The 21,453-nt window shown below is 46.7% G+C and overlaps 1 protein-coding gene across 5 annotated transcripts; it reads right to left on the bottom strand.

Moving 5' to 3' along the window:
• Positions 1–593: 593 nt before the first annotated feature.
• On the bottom strand, positions 594–21,356 carry LOC118503577 (serine/threonine-protein kinase par-1). Of its 5 annotated transcripts, XM_036037015.1 has the most exons (16): positions 21,042–21,356; positions 19,873–20,982; positions 11,020–11,946; positions 10,023–10,139; positions 9,877–9,940; positions 9,379–9,494; positions 9,119–9,289; positions 8,939–9,062; positions 8,630–8,871; positions 8,358–8,560; positions 7,748–8,282; positions 6,927–7,317; positions 6,604–6,861; positions 6,348–6,510; positions 5,236–6,274; positions 594–3,853 (listed from the first exon to the last, which is right to left on the bottom strand). In XM_036037015.1, the coding sequence occupies exons 3-16, from the start codon at positions 11,668–11,670 to the stop codon at positions 3,689–3,691; spliced, it is 4,239 nt and encodes a 1,412-aa protein (XP_035892908.1). In that variant the 5' UTR covers positions 11,671–11,946; positions 19,873–20,982; positions 21,042–21,356; the 3' UTR covers positions 594–3,688. The 5 variants fall into 5 exon arrangements, with proteins under 5 accessions (XP_035892908.1, XP_035892906.1, XP_035892910.1 ...); XM_036037013.1 differs by lacking the exons at positions 19,873–20,982; positions 21,042–21,356 and adding an exon at positions 18,693–19,456; XM_036037017.1 differs by lacking the exons at positions 19,873–20,982; positions 21,042–21,356 and adding an exon at positions 18,693–19,456 and having other exon boundaries at positions 594–3,823.
• Positions 21,357–21,453: the final 97 nt, after the last annotated feature.

Genomic DNA, 21,453 nt, shown 5'->3' with positions numbered 1-21,453 from the left:
TCCTTTGTCTGGAGCAATTTTCTTTCCTGTTATCACTTACGATTGACTGCTGTGTAGTGGGATTTTAAGTGTGTGGCTATTGTAAACGTTGAGTAGTTTGAGAGAGTGGTAAATGTGAGTGAGGTGATGATTTTGGGCTGGCCAACCAAACCCGCCGCTCGAACATCACGAAACGAAGTTAACCGTTCGCTTGTCTGGTTGCTTTTTGTTGGTTCTTTTGTTCAAAGTTTTAGCATGTAACCGTGTAGGTGAGGGAGAAGCGTACAGTTTGTGCATTTTATGTACTGTGCGGCTGTCCTTACCAAAATGACCCCGTGGTCATGGCCCACGGTTAGCAAATGCTGTAGCGAATGCAGTGAGGCGCACACAATGATTCTGCCGCACAAAGCGCAATTGCCATTTGAGTACCAAATTTGCTCTAACCACCAATTTCTAAATGTTTTTTGTCGCTTTACATTTTGCTAACGAAATACAATTCGGTTAAGGTTTCAACTTCTATTCTCGCTCCATTGACTAAATTGAACAAAACGTTGTCCTAGACACGATTCCTGTAATTTTACTTCGTTTAATTATAGCTCCGGATCGCTATGGCGTCTTGCAGCGCGCACTAGTGTTGTCTCTATGCCGGGGTTTGGATAGGAGGAATTTTAATTGAATGTTGTGTAATTATCATGGTTATTCGATACGATTCAAATGACGTACGGCCACTATCTACACCCTTTTCGCTCGCAGCCCAAAATTTTACTATTCTATTCGTTACTGCGGTTCGCGATACTTCTCGATTCCGAGCGCAAAAATACTGCTATAGGTGGTGGTGATGGCTTGGGTGTAGTGTGGTAGAGCGCCACTAACAAAGCTTCGTCGTTCAATGTAGGCAAAAGTGTTTTCCTGCCCCTTAACAACCTCGATTCTGGCAGCGCAGCTCAACTCAAATAGCTCAGCAGACGTTCAACTCCTGGATGGAGACGCCTGGTGGTTTGTAGATCGCCATCGTCCATTGCGCACGCATGCACAGGGACGGTTAGAGCGAGTTTTTCGAGTTTTACAAAAAAAGGGTATCCGACACTTGCATCCAACAATGGCGCCAAATCCTTATCAAACGATTGGTTTCACTCTCGTTGTCTCCGTATTGATTGCATGTGGTTGCTACTCTAGATGCTAGAGGGCGCTTCCGTCCTGGCGCACTTACTATTGTGTTCTGCTCCCCATGTTTCTTCCTACGGAGCCGGCGTGTTTGACCTAATATGCTTTATTATATTATAAGGTTCTATACGTTTGACTAGTTATGGACGACACATGGCTACACTGGTTTCAACTAGGGTTTAGCATTGTGTACTACGAAAACTACGCTGCTACTACCCTACTTCTGCTGGCCGTTGGGTCGTTAGGTCACCGTATGCCCTCATTCTATGAATATGTCCTATCGGATGATGAAATGTAACTGTGGTATACCATGCAACTTGTTTTTTTGTTACCTTCAAATCGCTTTATCCCCCCTCTTGCAATATGTATATGTGCACGTGTTGTTTTTGTATGGTTGATATGACTAGATATATTTCGAATTGCCGCTTTCCAATGTTCGCGTTTTCAGGTTTCGCAAGCGTGCGCAAACTCCCCACTTCTGCGCGAGCGTGCTCCTCCGACCGACATTTTTTTACATGGTTGCTCTCCATTCTTGGATATTAGTTTGTGTTTTGCCTGGATGTTGTTGTTATTGTACATGAAAATGTGTTTGTGGTTCCTAAGTTTATACTGAATTTCTTTCGCTCAAACCGACATCCGGTCCCTTGGTTATTAGTTTGTTTGCCATTGTTTCGTAGCAGTGCATGAGAGATTTCCGACCTGCCACGCGTTGATGGTATGACGATGATGCTGATGATGACGATGGTGAACTTTTTTTTTCCTCTAGCTCCTCACACAATGATCGTAAAACACACCGCTTTCGTTCCGCTTAGGCGGATGCGTACGTTACAGTTTCGATGTGTTCTATCGATGCACGATTAGCGTGTGGTCACTCACAACACAACAACACAAATCATTGACGGTTCACAACTTTGAACGATATTTCCGTGCAATCCGCGTAAGCTCTACAAAATGGTGCATTTGCTCGGCGACAAATGCAGCAACGATACGTTATATTGGTTTTTAGGTAAATGCTTGGCAGTTGTACGTTATTCGCTAATGGTTCGTTAGTTGAACGACTGCTACGGCGACAGCCATCTGGACGCCGATTTGCTAAAGATGCGATTGACCGAATGAATGAATTGACGCATCCTCAAAAGCCATGAGCCATCGTGGTAGAAGTAGTAGTAGTAGTAGTAGTAGTAAGTAGTACTTGAAATATAAACGTTCCATAGGTCCTATGGAACAGTTCCCTGCTCACTGCTATGGTCTTTAGCTTAATGGAATGACTAACTTTAAATGAGTAGTAGAATAAAAAAATAAAAAAGGAAACAAATCAATTTTCAAAAAAACGTTTTCATAATTATTCACTTCTTAAACACCGTTTGATTTTTAAACGATGCTAAACAAAAACATAATTGCTTCCACTCACACTCTGTAACATTAGTTTTTGATGGCAGGCAGTTGTAGAAATTTTCTAAAACGAAAATCAACTGAACATTTACAAATAATAATTAACTTACTGTAACTGACTTTCCCCATTCACTGGATGCTGGCTAATACAATTGTTTTTAAATCGCTTCTAACGAGCTGTACGGTACCACCGATGGCCAGCAGGTATTCGTGCAATCATGCTTTTATCGACTAGATTCTTATTATCACATCGCATAGTAGGTCCTGACTATGACTGCCATAAAACAAAACTAACTTTCCAGCAAAAATTTCAACCATATCGCACATATCAGACATCCCTGTCCAGCTACCTCCTCTAAATAGCAATAAACAGCTGCTAATTAGTGACCTATCGCAGAGCTGAATTCCTGTGTGTGAAATTGATCAGTCGCGGATCTGCAATTCGTGGCGGCTGTCAAATCGTGTATTTGTCAAATTTCTACCCTTCGGAGGCTGGCGGTTGCCCCATTACTCTAAAGAAAAACCTCCTGCCGTTTCTGGCTGGGCTGTACGTTTGCGAGTATATGATTGTATGTTGTGTGTTGCATATTGGTTTCTGTCGTGTTTGCCTCTAATTAATTTTACTAACATTACGCCCTCCCTCTTCTTACGTTATTTCAATTTCATTCAATTGACGTTAGCCAGTCTCGTTGACCTGTTACAGTAATTCATATGCTTGCTCTATCATCCAAAAACGGCGACCTACCCCGGTGTGCTATGGCGGCGCGCCACCAAAAATGCCATCGTATGCCCAGAAATTGATCGAGAAGTTTTTGTTAGCTATACAACGGCCTTACGCAGCAAAACAAAACCATCCCCCTATTGTCTAGCGCCCAATATTGAAAGCAAGTTCAAGAGTTTGGTTGAGTGGTTTTGCGCTACATAATTCGATTTTTACTAATTCGCTGCAACGATACTAGAGAAGCACATACTTATTATCCTTTGCTAGTTGTGACACACAAACTGGTCTCAGTATTGTTTTGGGGTACATTGCTGCCTCATCCTCAACCCGGTTAGGAGATTCACCGGAATCGCCTTTACTGTTTCTCGCTCGGTTATGCGCATCTTACTCGCATGCCCCAAAAAAACACTCGCAAATACACATACGCTCCGCTCAAATCGACTCCATCTGCTCGGCAAGCTCCGGTATGGGGCTTTCACTCAGGGGTAGTTGCATCGAATGCTGGATCGAGGACGTGTGCGGCGTGATCCATTGCGATGCGGAATACAACGGCCCGGGCGGTACATTCTGTTGGGACGATACACGAACGAATGCTCGCTTCATTTTGGTAGGAAATGGTTTCGTGTTGATAATTGTTTCGTACTTTTCATTTTGTTTGTTTGTTTCGCTAATGCTAACGAATACTGTTACTTGTTTTGCTTTCTAATGATCAGCATGATATTGGTTACTTCACAACGACCTAACGAAAACACATCGAAAGCTACAGAAACAGCAAACATTACTAAAGGCAACCTTGGAACTGGTGTTAGAACAGTTCCAATTGTGTGTGTTTGTGTGTGTTCCAACTGAACCTAAATAATGCATCCTTACTAAAGTAAAAACCAAAATATGGAAACAACATAACACAACGTGAACGCTAATGAAGGCAAACAGAACAAAACGAATCACGGGATGAATTGTTTGAATAACGAATCATTTTAACTAAAGATCGTGCAGATTTCGAAAAAAAAAAAAACAAAACATAAAATCAAACAAGAAAATATAACACAAAAGCCAATCCAAAGCGTTTTATATAGAGCAAACATAAAACGGGTTCTAATGGTATGAATAAAAGCAATAATAGCTATCGCATTTGCCGGACTTGATCGCACACTTATCTATCTCCTGCTTGTTCAAAATGATCAAGAACTTTTACACACTCTGTCTGTTATTTGTGTTTAAATGTTCATTAGAGGAAGCTTTTAACTTGTGTTCCTGATACCGTAATGATCCTATGCAACTTGTCTCCTCTCTGTCACCTGTACCTGCACTAACATGGCTGTTTATGAGTAGGACGGTAAAAATGTTGTTATTAGTACTGTTAATCATGTATGCTGTTTATCTGCATTTAATGCCCTAGTTAAATATGCAAACGAAAAGATGAAAAGACAAACGAGCGAGCGAGACTATGTGGACGTGTGGACTATGGGTTGTTTCGTTTAACAGCTACAATCTAAATAGGGCGCTAATATTTGTTACAAGAAAACACAAATGAAAACAAAAACTCGGTTGACCCGCTACTGCTGGCGTTACTGATATCGGGAGGGAGCTAGGCATCTATGAACACACCGCTTGCCGTATCTACATTCGGTAGCTAAAGCATGGCTCTTTTTTTCTCTCTCTAACGCCAGGCCAGCTGTGCACATCGTGTCTGTAGTAGAAACAATTTCTTTAAACAATTACTATTTTCGCTCTCTCTCTGGCACTGGCACATGTAACTTTATGATACAGCAAAAATAAAAACATTCCAGCATCTAAGCGGGAATCGACACAAGAACGTGACTAAGATGCTGCTGTTGAGCTACGACTAAGGAAACGACCCATAAAAGCAAACCCACCGGACAATGGAATGAGGTGGCTAATGATAACGCAGTGGATGGTGCTGGAATATGAGGTTCTAGCACTGTCGGTTCTGTCTACTACTTTTGGGTGGTATGTACCTGGTGGTAGAGTGCGGCCACATTCCATGGACTGTCGGTGGACGATGTTCCTTCGCTTATTTGGCACGTTTTCATCGAGCTCGGTAGCGTGCTCCAGGAGCAGAGCGTGCCTCGATCGGATGCCAAATGGACACCGGCGTGAGGGCCTCCGATGCCGTGCTGTTGTTGCTGCTGTTGCTGCTGCTGCTGCTGCTGCTGGTGATGGTGCATATGCGATTGGTGCGCGTGCAGGTGGCTGTAGAGATCGAGCGGATCGTTCAAACCCTGGGCCGGTTCCGTCTCGAGGATGGCCGTCTCGCGAACAGATTGCAGCGTCGGATATCCGGAACCGTCAACCGATTCGGCTATCTCACCGTATGGTAGCGGCGGCAGGATTTGCGTTTGCTGTGCGATCTTATAGCTGTGCTGCCGCAGCATCTGTCTGCGGCTCAGGCCCGCCTCCATTGCGCCCTGCTTCTGCAGGATCTGGCGTTTCTGCTGCAGCAACCGGTGCTGCATCAGCTGCTGCTGCAGCGGAGGCTTCTGCTGCAGCTGCTGTACGGCGGCAGCACTTAGCTGGTCCGAGCGAGCGACGCCTGCCCGCAGCAATAGTTGCTCCGCATCGAGTTTCCCCAGCTGCTGCTGCTGCTCGGTTCCTCCTGCAGCCGCCACCGTTGCTGCCTTCATGCCCAGCGATAGCCCAACGTAGTCCGCCACCTTGTTGTAGTAACCGGCGTTGCCACCGTTCGCCGGGTCAAGGCAAGCGCTACCGTGCGAGGAAGCCGATAACGATTTCAGGATAAGCCCCTCGAGAGGGTTTACCCGGAACTGGCTGTGTTGCAGTTGCCGCACATTGATCTCATCCTGTGGAACGTTTGCCTGGTATTTCACTTTGAGCTGAGCCGCTTCTTTCTGGAGTAGGTGAAGCTCTAGCACACCTTTCGCTTTGCACGTTTCATTCAATCGCTGACTGTTGAACGCCACAGGAGAGTTGAGCGGATTTTCCGATGCGTGAACCAGGCCTTGGGTGACAAGCCCGTCACTAGCACGTCGTCCCTCTCTGTGGACGAAGGAACAAATTTATCATTACCTAGTGCACCTCAGAGCGGGAAGAAGAATATCAAGCACATTACCGAAAATCGACTGGCGAACGGGTAATACTTCGATGGTCACCATTATGCACGTCCTGGTACACGGTGTTGGCTCGCAGGAACGAACTCACCACCTTGTCCGACATTGCGTACACACACTGCGGTTGATTGATGCAGGCCGCGCTCGTAACGGCTCGAAATGAAGCTGCAAAAGACAGAAGCACAACCGAAACGTTCAATTATCACCCGGTCTAACGTTCGAAACGCCCGGCAAATTGGGCAAGCTTTAAGTAGAAACCTTCATCTTTCGCTACACTTTCGTACGCTTCCGTTGTGGCCGTGCAGGAAGGCAAACTGCCCGCAAGCTCTGCACAATCCGATAAATTGAGATCCAAGCTTTCGAACGTCGAAAAGTTGCTGCGCGATGAATCGCAGCTCAAATTTTGGCTTAGGCTTTTCGGATGAATATTGGTGACGACTCCGCTCGATGAGCTAGAGCTGGCAAAGGAGTTAAGCCGCTGAATTGACTTGTTGATTGATTGTTGAACATCTTCGTCTGCAAGGAAAATAAAAGGGTCCTCGTTAGTGAACTGATACTTGGAAACATTGTCATTTTCCTACCTCCCAGATCTGTCTCACATCCTTCGTCGGTGCTGGAACTGTATTGCGCCGTAATCGATGTAGTTTGTGGTGCTGTATGGCCGGTCGCTGAAGAGCTGGTCACCGTCAAGTTGGGTTCGTAATGTTGAAGGTACGAATAGGTTTGCATGTTGTTAATGTAGTCCTTGAACGGTGGTACGTTGATCGACGTTTCGTTCTTGGTGGACGATGCGTTCGTTAGATAGTCTTTGCTGAAGCCATTTAGAGGATCGGAATAGCGCTGCGACTGGGGAATAGATGACGGGGCTCCAGATTGCTGCGACTGAGAAGCCTGATGGAGATCGTTGTTTACCGGCGAATGGGACGGTGGTTTTGCATACCGATTTGATTCACCCATCGACACAGGACGAGCCTAAAAGAGGAACACACACAAAAAAAGCCAAATGAAATCTCTATTGTTCAGTTCCTGGCGAGACTTTGCTTTACTGCTGCTCTACTACAGGTGATATTCGATACAGGTGTAACCCAAATTATATGAATGCATGAAGTAATGCTTTCGAAATTCGCTAGCCTTATCTTAAAACTCATAAAACAAACATAAAAATCAATTATATAAAAAGGATCCTTTATTCCTTTATTAAGTCTTTTCATCCTAGGTCTGAACTACAGCTAGCGCTAGCTATTCTATCAGCACGGGCAAACCTTCAACTATAGCCTTTCGATAGCTTCATCCTCACTGGCTAATGTGCGTATAAAACAACGTACAATGCTTACGACCTACGTGCGAAACATGTATATCTACGTTTTTCCGACTACAACGCTTATAGTGGGGCTAAACTTACCTGCTGCAGCAATCGCCGACAGTCTTCCGTGCTTTGCTGCAAGATACGTTTGTCGATGTTGCTCGAGAGCAGCCGGGTGGAGGAGATACGATTGGACAGAATGCCCGATTCCCGTAGCACTATCGAGCTATTCTCTCGGGATGTTGCTGATGCTGCCAGGGTAGCCGCCACATTGGACGAAAGTGACGATGGCAGTAACCCAACCGCACCTGGTCCGGTAAGATAGGTGGAGCTGCAATCTCGCTCCCGCAAAGAAGCCACCTGATACAGTGACGCATCCGCAAAACCCGAACTGGATGTGTACGATACACCACGGAAGTAGGAGCTATCCTTAAGAACCGGTTGCTGCTCACGGATGCTGGTATCGCGCAGCATTATGACACCGGTTGACATTGTCGGCAGCCCACCGGTCACTCCGGAGCCCACCTGCGCACTAAGCAAACCGTGCAGCGTTTCCGAACTATGATTAGTCAGACCGGAGGATATTGCGGGTGAGATTTGCTGATGTTTCGGTGAAGAGCCAGATTGGTCAGCCCTAGCGAAACACACACACAAAAGACAGAAATAATATGAATTAGAGAATTCTTAACCTGCGAGCGAACGCTCTTACTTGTGTTGTGTACTGATGGCAAGTTTCCGCATCGCCTGCTCGGCAACGTTACTGGGACGTCGGCGTTGCGTTTCATGTATGGCCGATTTTCCACCGCCAATGCAACCTGCTACAGCGTTCCCACTTTCATGCGACACCGTGCGGCTCTTCAGTCTTTCCAAAAGCAGCAGATAGAAAGCTGTGTAGTGATCGTAGCTATGCAGCTAAAACGAACAACAATTCGGTTAAGCATGTTCAGGAGGTCCTATCTGCATCGTGATATGCTCACGTACCTTCAAGCTTTCCCGCGTCTTGAGAATGTCGATTCCCAAGTTCTGCATAATCTTCAAAATCTGTTCGTTCGGTTCCGTTTCGAGTGCACTAACTTCGCTGACGTTGCCATTGATGACGATGCTGCTAATCTTCGGTGTGTCGATTATTTCCACCATCATCCAACGGTGCCGCTTGATTTGGTCGATCGAGAAACGCCGCGAAGGATCAAGCACGAGCATCTTCCGAATGAGAGACTCACAATCTGGGAAACGATACAAGCAGCGTTAGTTTGAGCGAAAATGCGTTCCCTCATCCCCACAACTACTTACCGGAGCTCATGAAAAACGGGATCCGAAAACGGCCAGACAGCACACGGTCCCGAAGCGACTGTAGCGTCGATCCGTCGAAAGGCAATGCTCCGCATACCAGCACGTACAGCACAACTCCCAACGACTGTAAACAGCTACGGTGAGTGAAACAACTCGCAAAACGATCCCTCTTCTACTTACCCATATATCGATCTCCGGTCCAGTGTAGCGCTTACCCTCAAACACCTCCGGGGCAGCGTACGGTGGAGAACCGCACCAGGTCGCAAGCAGTTCGCCCTTTTTGTAAAAGTTGGAGAACCCAAAGTCCGCTATTTTTATGTCCATCTTCGAATCTAGCAGTAGATTCTCAGCCTACAAGTATAGGAAAGTGTCGCATAAAGCAGAACGTGATTAATTGTTTCCATTTTTGGGTGAAAGTTAAACACAACCAACCACTATACCTTAAGATCTCTGTGTACTATTCCCTTATTGTGACAATATTCTACGGCGGATAAGATCTGCCAAAACTTATTCCTAGCTGCTCGCTCATTAAGTCGTCCGTATTTTGCGATGTAATCTGAAGGTGAAGTTAATGGTAAAAGAATGTCTGCGTTATAAATAAAACCATAATTACAATCCACCGAAAAATGGCTCCAGCACCCTCTCGCAGCCAGCAGCTCTCGCTAGATTCGCCGGTCCGGTAGTTCACCCTTTAACCTGACCTTAATTACTATGCATGTCAGCAAACTTAGAATTGATCGTAAAACGAACGAACTTGTGACCGAAATCTGCATTTTCGATGGCTTTCTGGTTGGGTCAATCTAATATTCGAATCGCGGTTTACCAAATTCATGACCATTCGCTACAAGTATCGTAACGTTGCGCACAGTGCGCGTTCTAGCGATCGATCTAGCGAGCACTGTAGCGGCCTGTTTCAGTTACGGGGGTCCAAAACTTACCAAAAATTTCGCCTTGACTAGCATACTCCGAGACTATGTAAATCATGCTCTGAGTTTCCATAACCTGTGAAAAACAAAACGACGAAGCATGGTTGCATATTAATTTCGTCTGCACTTGTCGGGCGTCCGCCCGGTCTATGACGCACCTGGTACAATTTAATGACGTGCGGGTGGTCTAAGCGTTTCATAATCTCAACCTCGCGGTACACCTTCTGCAGGTTGCCAGGATCAAGCTGAGACTTGTCAATAATTTTAATTGCTACCTGAAATGGGAAAGTGTAAGGAACAAGTGCTTCATTAGTAATTACAGCCGATCAATATTGACATAATAGACACAGTGCGCCCGACCGATGATAATCCTTGAAATATGTCTTCTTCCAACGTTGTTGATTCGGAAAACTGGAATGCTTGTGCGATGTTTTTTTTGGAAATTATCATTCTCCGGTTATCACTAAGAACCTGCTAGTCGTTTCTAGTTAATTTGCCTATTTTGGCTCACTGTACTTCGAGAGCATCATATCGTTACGAGCAATAGGCACAAATGAAGGGTCATCCATCCTTGTTCCATCGCAAATTCGGAAGAAGATGAAGCAATAAATCCGTTTCAGAGAATTGCCCAAAATACACGCCTGGGCCCTAACGTTGGGTCCGAAATAGTCTGTGACTAATTACATTCTTCTATATTCCTGTCGGAAGGACATTATGTTTTGGTAGTCATTCCTGGAAAAAGGCAACGACAAGTATCACTGGACCATACTCGACGGAAGCGCTACTGTACAGCTTTTCTCTGTTCCAAAGCTAAGGTACACAGTGTTTCCTTGAGGGACCGGTTTCCTTTTTCACGCATTTCGGTTCTGAACGATCCCGACAGCGTCGTGTTGGTTTCCCAAGGCCAGACAGGCGCGACACACACGTAAACATCCACGAAACGACGGGTACTAATTGGTCCCCAAAGAATTTCGTCATAAGGATACACACATTCGCTTAACTGTTTCCTGCTTTTGTCTACGAAACTGTTGACAGCACTTTCCGCAATGGCAGCCGGCACCGTGTTTGCGTGTCTACACGTGGGCACCACATACGTAGGCTTATGGATGAGGAAGACATAAGAATAATGACGGTGTGGCGTCGTGGCTTACTTACCTCATTTTTGGTAATTCGATGGCGTGCCAGTTTAACCACGGCAAAGTTGCCCTTGCCAATCGTTTTCTCGATTTCATAGAAACCGACACGTATCGGGTCCTTGCACTTCACCCGTCCGCTACCACCGCTACCGCTGGAGCTGCCACCGCCGGTCCCACCACCAACCGGTCGTGGCATACCAGAGGATGACGTAGATTCGTGACCAACTCTCCCGCTTCCCTTCACCGTACCGGCGGTACCGTTGTGATGGCCGCTAGCAGAACTGGCGCCGGTAGTACCACCGACCCCCGGCAGACCGTTACTGCCACCGTTTCCGGTGGATTTGTGATAAAAATGGTAGCTGTCAGATTCTACCGACGACGAGGACGTTGAAGTTTGGACGTGATTGCACGGCATTTGGTTCGTTGTAGTGGTGGCGTTTGCGGCTGCCGTTGCGGCCGCCAGCACCATCGCGACGGACGGTGGGCCGCCGGTGGACGATGCGACAGAGGAACACGAGGGGGTCGGTTTACCGGCAGTGGTTACCGACATTGCTGCTGCGGAGGTGGGTGGGGCTGCTGCCATCGACATCGGCATCAGAATTGACGTAAGTGAGGACGCACTGCTGCTGCTGGTGATGGTGTTTGTGTCCAGCGTGCCATATTCGCCCATCGGTCGCGTCTCGTACCAAGATCCGCTTGGGTTTTTTTTACGGATAGTTTAGGCTCGCTGTTATTCTATTGGCGTATCGATTCCACACTACACTTTCACCGTTCGTTCGGCTATGGGAAGCCCTAGAACAGAACGAATTTGGGGTTTTCGGTTACTCAGTAGTCACCCGGCGAGGCTCGTTCCGCTTCGTTAAATCCTTGGCATGTCCCAAACGGCGGTTCGGACAGTTTCAAACTGAGGCTACTTCTCTGCTGCAGATGTGTTCCATTATTCAAACTACGAATTGGAGCGAGAAACATAACAATGGGGGAAATATTAATTTATATGTAATTATCAATTATGACGGTGTTTGAATGCGAGGAGTTACGAAGGAATCAATTATTCTCATGAATTATAAATTCCAAACATGCTATCATGTGTTCTACTACATCACTACATGCACACCATTTGAGCTTTATTCTTCACTTATCCCTCTCCACACAAATATGCCATACTGAAGGTGTCCTCTAAGGTCCTTTAACATTCAAGAGTATTATTGAATAGTAATAACATTAAAGATTTTATTTCGTCCTTCTTCTCGCCATTTCTGGCTCCCTTGACTCAAGTAACCCTCAGCTCCATAGTTAGTCCTGTTTACGAGATAATAGTCCGGATGGGATTTGACATCAGTGCTACTGCGTGAAAGGCTAGCGCTGCTATCATTATACCTTCGGCATGATTATGATTGATCAAGTAAAATCGACTGATATGCAAAATCAGGATGATTGTTCCATTGGGAATATTGGGACTTGATAATGCTTCTCCTTCATGCCGATTGGTAAGCTACTTGATAAACGACTGAGAATTCGCAGCTCAACAATTTTTGAGATAAAGTAATGCGAGACGTTCCGGTGACCGAGACGATAGCTGCGCCAGTCTTCACATGGCAGGACCGGGATTCAAATCCCATCCAGATCGCCTCCCCGTTCGCAGAACTGACTATCCAGCTACGCTACGGGTAAAATCAAGTCACAGAATGCCGTAACTATTTCTGCCAAGACCTATCGAGGTTGTAGTGCCAAAAAAGAAGAATGCGAGGCGCTCCGATAACCAATTACATGGAAGAACAGGAAATTGAACCACATCTGGACCATTCACCCGTAGTGAGAACTTACCATTCTAACTTGTGGTATCATTAAGACTAATAAGTCATTATATGCTTGGCATGACCAGGTAAACGCAGGTGATTAAGTCAAGAAGAAAAATTTAAGGACTATTAATGAAGTTGGGAGTCTGGAATATTTTACGTCCTTTTATGAGTTTTCGTGATTTTTCTCAAGACTTTCCCAACAACGACATCAATTGTACATGCACAAGAACAATTGATTTAGATTCAAATTTTACTGCTCCCCCTCTCTTTCTCTCTCTCTCACTTGTGCAGCATTATTTAGCATTATCAATGCTCATCAGTGTTAGATGCGCAGTTACCAATTTAAGTTCAATGCTTTCCCGAAAAGTGGGAGAAAGAAGCAGAAGGAGGTACAACCACACATAGTAGTTACACATTAAAAATAGATAGGCAGCAGCATAGGTTTCATTCCGTGTTATCACACCGATTGTGCTTACTTTTACCTCCCTCCTCCCTCACGACCCGCCCGTCCGTCCGCCTTGTCCCGTCCATGTGCGTGATGATAGTAAAAGTAAATACAGCAACAATAACAAAAATCGCCCCAAAAAAAAGAGCAGACCCAAGACGAGCAGCATTCCCATCTGTTATCTTATCGGGGAAACGTCCAGCGATGAGACACACACACATACGGTCGTATAGGGGATCCGGGGGACGGTAATCAAGAACAAACAAAAAAAAAGCAATCCACCTTGTAGCACGAGGCAGTCCCAAACTACCAGGTACTCTACCGAATGGCCACCCCTGCCCACGGGAATGACGTGCAGCCATACCAAGATCCGGAAGTGTCTTTGGAGGAAGTGCCTTCGCAGTAGCAATTGCTTCAGTTACTGTAGGGAAAAACTTATAAGGGCCGTATTTGATAGGATGCTTTTAAAAAAAATTCTCTCACACCGATCATTGCATAGTACATTGGTTTGATTTATATCTCGCTCGTGTTTGCTCGAATTTGCGTCAAATTGTACTTGGTTCACACCACGTTCCGGGAATCGTTCGCGCACGTTGCCATCTTCTAGTGCTTCGGATCTGATCTGCCGATGTTCTGCGTCAGTTGGATGCTTTCTCCTGGTGCCTGCTCTACGTTATTGGATATTGGGGTTGGAGGGGGGGGGGGGGTGCTATTTTTTTTAACAACTGATACACACACGCACACGGATGATGACGAGCGACGAAATCACGGCACAGACAGTAGCAGGTGGCGGCATCGACTGAACTGTCCACGGTGAACAACACATTCCGTGGGTGGACACAGAAAAAGACCTGAAACCACACATCACACTACACACACACACACATCAAACACTCGAATGAGTTTTCGCTGTTGACATCACATCGCGAAAGATCGAATATCGATTACCGGGTGGAACGCGATACCGTTGCCGTCCACATGGTTTGTGCACTTTCATGTTTTTGTTTCGTTTTTGTGTGTGTGTGTGTGTGTGTGTGTGTGTATGTGTTTTTTTTATCTACATATCTGTCGTTCTTCCTCTCTCCCTCCCTGTACGACCTGTTCGTTTGTTGTTTCGATTTGTTGGCAACCAATTAGAGGTATAACAGCGCCGTGACATTTGTGGAACAACAGATCATCCGTTTGGTCCATTGGCTGGCGGACGGAAGACGGAAGTGACCATTTTGTGGTGAGGGGACAGGAAGGAGACACAAAAGAGGATGCCAAAAATAAATCCTCCTCTTCCTGAATATGGTCACTTTATCACCCGCCATTGGTACGGTACGTGGTATGCTTTTTGGGGGATGGGAAGATTATTGCAATGCGGTACACTCACTCAATCTCTTTTGTACACCACACACACACACACACACACACACACACATGTCACGTGGGGAGGCATTCTTCACAAATTTTCTTTTGATTGTGATAAGTGGATTTTAAGAATGGAGAATGGATCGTCTCCCCCCCAACCCACATATTTTATGCTCCTGCTCCATTCAAAACACAGCGCTCCAAAACGGCAACCCGGAGGTCATTCACACGCACCCTCATCCCTGCTATCGTCCTCCAGACACGCACACACACACACTCGCGCGCTGCAATAATACTTACAGTGCCAAAAGGGTGCACTGTTCTATGTCAACCAGCCAGGAAAGCAAAGTAGGCTGTTTAGCCAGCTTCACCCCACACTATTGGCGATGCAGTGCCTCAGCAGCAGCCTCGTGCGACTGTTGCGGTGGAACGATTTGTGCGCCCTTCGTACGGGGCTCGCTTTGCACTGGCCTGGTGATGATGATGATGAGTTTTGTTTGAGCCGGCGTCACTCTCTTGCATCGTGTAATTCGTGCCCTCCTGTGTGTACCCTTGCGTATACGTAAGCATGGCAAGTTTACGTACGGGCTTGCTTACCGCATGCAAGCAACACCACTCAATATGTACACACGCCTCGCGCCCTCTCGCTCTCTACCTTCCAGCCTCTCCCGCCTTTTCACCCACCTACTCTCATTACACGCACTCACCACACGACCGAAACATAGTGGGAAGGTAGAGAGGGTGGCGGGGGGGGGGGGGCGAGTGTGTGTGGGTGGCAGGCAGGCAGACAAGCGTAGGGAGGGCGGGCGGGCGTGCGGTTGGAGTATGTTTGCTCCCCATTCGACGTCTTTCTTCTTCTGTACGCGTACCACACATTGACGACTCTCTTTGCGCGCGCGGACTGACGAATGGTAACGGCGCGATTCCGTTCCGCGATTGACGTAGGTAAACGATTTTAGCTGGTCGGGGCACTGCGTCACTGTCCACCCCGCAAACACCTCCACACTACCACACTTGACATTGCACACATATGCTCCTCACAGGGGGGGGGGGGGGGGGAGGAAGGTAATGGGGCACCACAACCATCACCACCCTAAATCACCTTCTCCCCCGTCCCGCTTCATCCTCACCACTCATCCTATTAACGACGAGCGTGTTCTGCAACTAAACTAAACAAACCAAAACCGGGAGCAAAGAGCAAGAAAACCAAAGAGAAGAAGTAGCGACCAAGCGATGTAGAACTCAGACACATTTTCACACACAGACACGCTGAGACTATAGTCAGAAGCACGGGGTCCCCGGATGCTGCTGCTTGCGGACGTAAACAAAGTGAGGAATGGATCGAATGTCCAACAAGGTTTGCGGGGCGCAGGGGGATGGAAGGCCCAAGTGCATCTCTCGAACGCTCGACAGGGAGGGGGTACGGGAAACAAAGCTAAAACAGTGGTGAAATATGCAACGGAAATAAGAATATACAATAAAACCCGCGGTCTAGCGCGTATCGAAAGGAAAGGCTCATTTCCATTCGGCGACAAAAGGCTTTGGCTGGGAACACCACCGTCACAGTCCCAGTCATCGCCAACTGTGATGGCTTCTTCCTAGTCCCTGGTACAAAGAGCACGTGCTCGTGCACCAACTGCTCCATCTTGTGTTGTGGTCTCTCACTCTCACACATTCTTCTCCCTCTGACGCATAGCGGGCGGAGTGATTTAATCAAATCATGGTTGAATTACGACCTTTGCCGATTTAAGGAATTCCTTCGAACGAATCAAACAATACCAATACAGATTCTTACATACTTAGAGTGGTAAATGTGTACGGTTTTGTTTTGCTTTTTTCCGATGCAATACCAGTGCTCAGTGTCCAAATGTGTGTGTGTGTGTGTGTGTGGAGAGAGAGAGAGCGAGAGAAATGCCGGTATGCCGCACTATGGCCGGTAAAAGTGAGTATATGTCTCACTGTGTGTGGTGCCATTTTTAAGTGTTTGTACGAAACGTGCGTTGTGTGTGAGCATAAAGCGATCGACAAACATGATCGGGCAGACGCGCGCTTGTTTGACGCGCGCATCACAAATGCGGATTCTGGATCACGGCGTGAACATGTGCTATCCGCGCGCGCGTTATGCCGGCAATGCTTGTTGTTTTTGTTTTCTTTTTTCCCCGTTTTTTGTTCTTCTTCTTCCTCGTGCCAGAGCACACCATTTTGTTTGCCAAGGGAAGGCAAGCGACTGTGTTTGAGGAGGTAAGACTTTTGTGTTCACAGTTCCAGACACTGTTTCGATATTCAATTACGGTGGTTAGAAGGAATTTTCCCCATTTAAGATGGGGAGCAAGTTTGAATGTTTATCTGGTATGATACTGAATCTTACAAATAATTCTACTGTTAAGGCCACCCGATCCCTCGCCGAGATACCTTTAACTGGAAAGTGCATTGCCCTCTCTTTCTATCCCTCTTTTAGATAATGCCATCAATGGTGTACCAGGAATTCAGGCACCGATTCTCATCATAACCACAAGTGAATCAAAAGTGTTCACCCATCCATTAGAGCGTAACGTCAAAGAACGGAGCTGCGACAGATTGTATCGGGATAGAAACACAACCTTACTCCCACACGGGTTATTTTTCTTTTTTGTACGACACGCGGTGAAAATTTGCCTCCTATCCTCTTAACAGCAAAGTGCGTAAAACTTGTTGAAGACGCTAACGGAAAATGGTACTTGTGAATCATCGGCAGCTACCATTTTGGTAGGCAGAAAGGGAATGGAGAAAAGGCAAACCGGTGGCCGGGGTTGCTATTTTGTTCGATAGGCCACCAGGCACCTCCATCAAGCGGGAGGACGGGTAAGTGTGAGAGAGTGAGAGAGCGAGAGTGGAAAGTAAGGCGGTGGAAACGGTTTGAGAAGAAAACTTAACCCAAAAATTTGTTTCCAAGAATCTGCAAAGTGTTTCGAGTTTTTCGGGTGAGCGATTTCCAGCCATTTTCACGTATGCAAAAAAAAACACAGACAGGCAGAGCGAGAACGCGTGCGAGTGAGATGGAACGTATAAAGATGAATGTTAATGGTAACCTTTTTGCTGTGTTGGATTTGTTTCTCTTTTTTGTTTTGGGAGGGTGGGAGATTCTTGCATCTCGCTTTTACAGATGGCAGATTCAACCCACCCACAGCTAAAGCGGCTGGCTCGTTCGTACCGCTGCCTTTAGCTAGAGCAACAACATATACCCGAGCTGTTGTTTGGTAGTAGCGGCGGCGTAACGGGTGATATGTTCTACTGAGGGAAAAATGCAAACCCACCGTGAGTCACGCCAGGAGCGTAAAACTAAGAATTGAAAAGGCGAATGTTTGTGGGAGAATGAAGGCGCCCGGGAATGCAAAGCAAAGGTAGAGGTTTTTGGGAACCGTCAGTCCCTGGTGCTCCCTCTGCTGGAGGTTGTGGGGCTGGATGCACATAACTAGGTGAACTTTGGCAAGTGAATCTCGTTGAAAGGGTGTGTTTTCTCCAGCGGGGAGGGAAAGATAGAGCGAGAGAGAGAGAGAGAGAGAGGACTAGAGACAAAAAACACTGGCACGAGAGGGAGCGAGAGAGAGAGAAAGATCTAGCGGGCGACAAAGATGGAAAGTAGAGGGAGTAACTGGGAAGGAAAATCGATTGCGAATCGACGAGACGGGGACGACGGTGCGTTTGGTGGCTCGTGCTGGGCATGAATAACGAACGGATCTGATCGGAAAATCGTTAACCATTCTGGTGGAACTGGTAACCGACAGGGAACACTAGATCCGGATCATGTGTCGCTACTATGCCGCTGTACGACGAGACGAGACATGATTACTAGATTATTGCATGTTTTGTGACAATTGAGCATGGTCATTTCCATTTGCGGTGTGCACACGAACTAGGGAATAATTAAAACATTTGGAAAGCTTGCTTTTTAGAACTGCCTAATAAGCCTTGTCGTTTCTTTGTCTATTCGGTCACTCAAGCCGGTGGTACTGGACGAGCCCTTGGAAACACCCTCTACACGAGCTAAACTTTTCATGTAACTCACTAGCGTGAAGGATGGCTCATAGATTTCTTATTTACTAGGCAGATTATTACCTTCCAGTCCAGACGACAGCAGCTTCACACAATGGAAACAGGTTTTCTTTCAATAAACACTTCTTTCCCAAGCGTCTACACGGTTAGCCCTTTTCAACTTGCTGTACCCATAAATGGTGCTAACACAATGCTCGGCTGCTTTGATGAACTTTTCGCTTGCGTTACGCCATTACCACCCGGACACTTTCTGGCAGACGCTTTTTCATCATCATGTCACACACCGCAGCAGGCATACGCTTAACGTGAGGAATGCGGTGCAAAATGATGATTATGTAGCCTCCCTCCTTGACTTGAGCTTGCAATTTTCTTTTGCACAACAAAAATTAATCCTTCACGTCCACCTTCTTTTTTTTTTGCTCCGCACTTTGCCACTTTCTTCACAATTATGTGCACTACACAGCACTCTTGGAGTCGTGATCACGCACTCCTTCCTTAAGCGGTACCGGGACACTCCAAGACACACTTCACCTCAAATGTGGTGAAATTGGTAACAGAAAAAAGAGATCCCAGCGATGCTGCCGGAGCTGCCTCACTCACAGCGGTTTGCCTGTACCGAAGGACACCGTCGATGGGACCGGACAAACGGACAACTTGGAACTCGGTCAAGCGCTTTGCTATCCCCGCGCGAGCCCCGACGGTTAAACCTGAACTGAAGTGGCTGTACAAAAGCTGGTCGCTTGGGGCTCTCGCTCCAGTCCTAGCAGATGCGCTCGGGAAACCGGTGAGATTTCTCAACACGCTCGCAGAATTCGTGCTCAGACAGTTTTGCAATGGCAGCAGACAATAACAATGGGTAGCGCAAGGCGGGCAAACACTTCGCTCACGTGTGTACCATTTTCGAAGGGGAGAGTAAAAATGCTATCATTCTCTCGGGAAGAGAGCACATCCCATGTTTTTCTCTCTGTAATGTAAATAGTTAAATGGATACTGTGTGTACATGCACATCGTAGTCAGGTTACTGATGCTCCGTAAATTGTTTTGTGTCTGGATTGAAAACACAGATTAACGATAATTTACTGATAATTGCTAATAAAATGAAAAATAGATAATCAATTCTCAAAAACTATAGGCTTTTGGAGTTAAAAATTATTTTCTTATTATTTTTTAATCTCGATACAAATAGCATTCACAACAACTCATAATCAAACGGTAGCTTTCCTTTGGGTAACAGTGTCCTTACCTTACTCTAAATACTTTTCAATCGCCCCCGTCTGCTACGGCTAGATATTTTCACTCGCACTCTTGAATAATCGCAACCAAACCAACCGGCCAGTTAATACAAGCGCAGCAGCCCCACGCAACTGGCTGGCTCTCCCAAAACGGTGTGTACGGCCACATCTCTTTCGGCCTCACGCGTTCCAGGCATGTGCTCTCTTCGCAAGCAGCTTGCATTGTTTTTCCAATCCAAACCTCTTCACACACCGCAACAGAGTGATGATTATCAAATTTGTTCTACCACGATGGAGGCGCATGGTTCCTCGCTCAATTTCATGTTTCTCATGTAGCCTTCTCCCTTGTCCCAACACGCTCTGTTCAACACTGTATGTGTGAAAGCGTGAGAACGAGACAAAGAGAGAGAGAGAGAGCGAGCAGCCAGTGACAGCGTAATGACGTCAGAGCAACGGCGACAGTACCGGGATACTTCGTTCCGAATAATTGTACCGACGCCGCGTACACTGAAACTTAATCGAGGATAGGAAGCATAGCAGAAAGGGAGGACCCGCGCCAAAGCAAACACTCATCCTCTCTGCACGTACGATCCGTTTTGTGACATGCGCACAACGGTAGCTGCTGCCCTTGTACGGTCTCTCCCCGTACATCCCGTACCCGGTCCTGATGCTCGATGCCGGCTGGTTGACGTAAACGCGTCAGCGTCGGCACAAAGGAGAAACGAAACATTGCATCCTACCGTAGCAACCCACTGCCCTTCTTCGATCATACCACTCGTGGAGAGGTCGTGGTGTGTGTATGTTGCTCTTTCATCCTTCCAAAAGGTGACCGCGCGTGTCGCCGGGGTTGACAATAAGAGGTCCGAGGGTAAAGATGATAACACGCAGTGCATTTTCCTTACTGTCCGTAGTGGCTCACACCGGTGACGGCGCCACCAAAAGGCCAAATACGGTAGGGCGCCCAACAGGCTGACTTACTGTATGCAAATTGTGTTTGTGTGGTATTTCATTTTTTTTTTCGCTATTCGATTCCTCGGCGAAACTATGTTCCTGCGTCAGCATGCGATGGCTGCTGTTATCCTCCTCGCCAGTAAAAATAAACTTCCCGAATGTAGCTCATCCTGTTTAAATATAAATAAGACTAACGATAAGATGAAAAAAGAACGTATATTGCTGTCACCTAAATATAAAGCTCGCGTCGAACGCGGAACGCGGAACGGGGCGAGCTGTTGTTGTTCCCCTGCGTGTCTCAAGTGCACCGAGAGCAGGACGGAAGCGTACGGGCGCAAACGTGCAAAGCGATTAAAGCGACAAGTCCTTAAACATTTACGCGACCCGTGCTCCTCTCCAGTGTGTTCTGTCGAGCACGCTCTTTATGTCTCACGAGACACGTTCGTGGACAGCGCACTCGTATGACGTACGTTAGTGAAATGACGAGAAAAACGAACGTTAAGTAAATATTTTTAGAGTTCATTCAACCGGTGCTAGATGGAAAACGGAAGCACGGGTTTTTAAATGAAACAATCTAGAGTCTGGGAAGCTTCTCGTACCACGCCAGAAAGAGGTCATCGTAAGAAGTGCTTTGCGTCGCA

The sequence above is a fragment of the Anopheles stephensi genome, chromosome 2 (genome assembly GCF_013141755.1).
Source record: "Anopheles stephensi strain Indian chromosome 2, UCI_ANSTEP_V1.0, whole genome shotgun sequence".
NCBI classification, from domain to species: domain Eukaryota; kingdom Metazoa; phylum Arthropoda; class Insecta; order Diptera; family Culicidae; genus Anopheles; species Anopheles stephensi.
This window is presented reverse-complemented; position numbering and strand designations above follow the sequence as displayed.

Coding starts and splice junctions, on each gene's coding strand:
- LOC118503577 (XM_036037015.1), bottom strand. CDS start 11,670: ATGGGCGAATATGGCACGCTGGACACAAACACCATCACCAGCAGCAGC. Junction 9,495..9,876: donor TAGTCAAGGCGAAATTTTTG/GTAAGTTTTGGA, acceptor CTTCACCTTCAG/ATTACATCGCAAAATACGGA. Junction 6,862..6,926: donor ATGTGAGACAGATCTGGGAG/GTAGGAAAATGA, acceptor TTTTCCTTGCAG/ACGAAGATGTTCAACAATCA.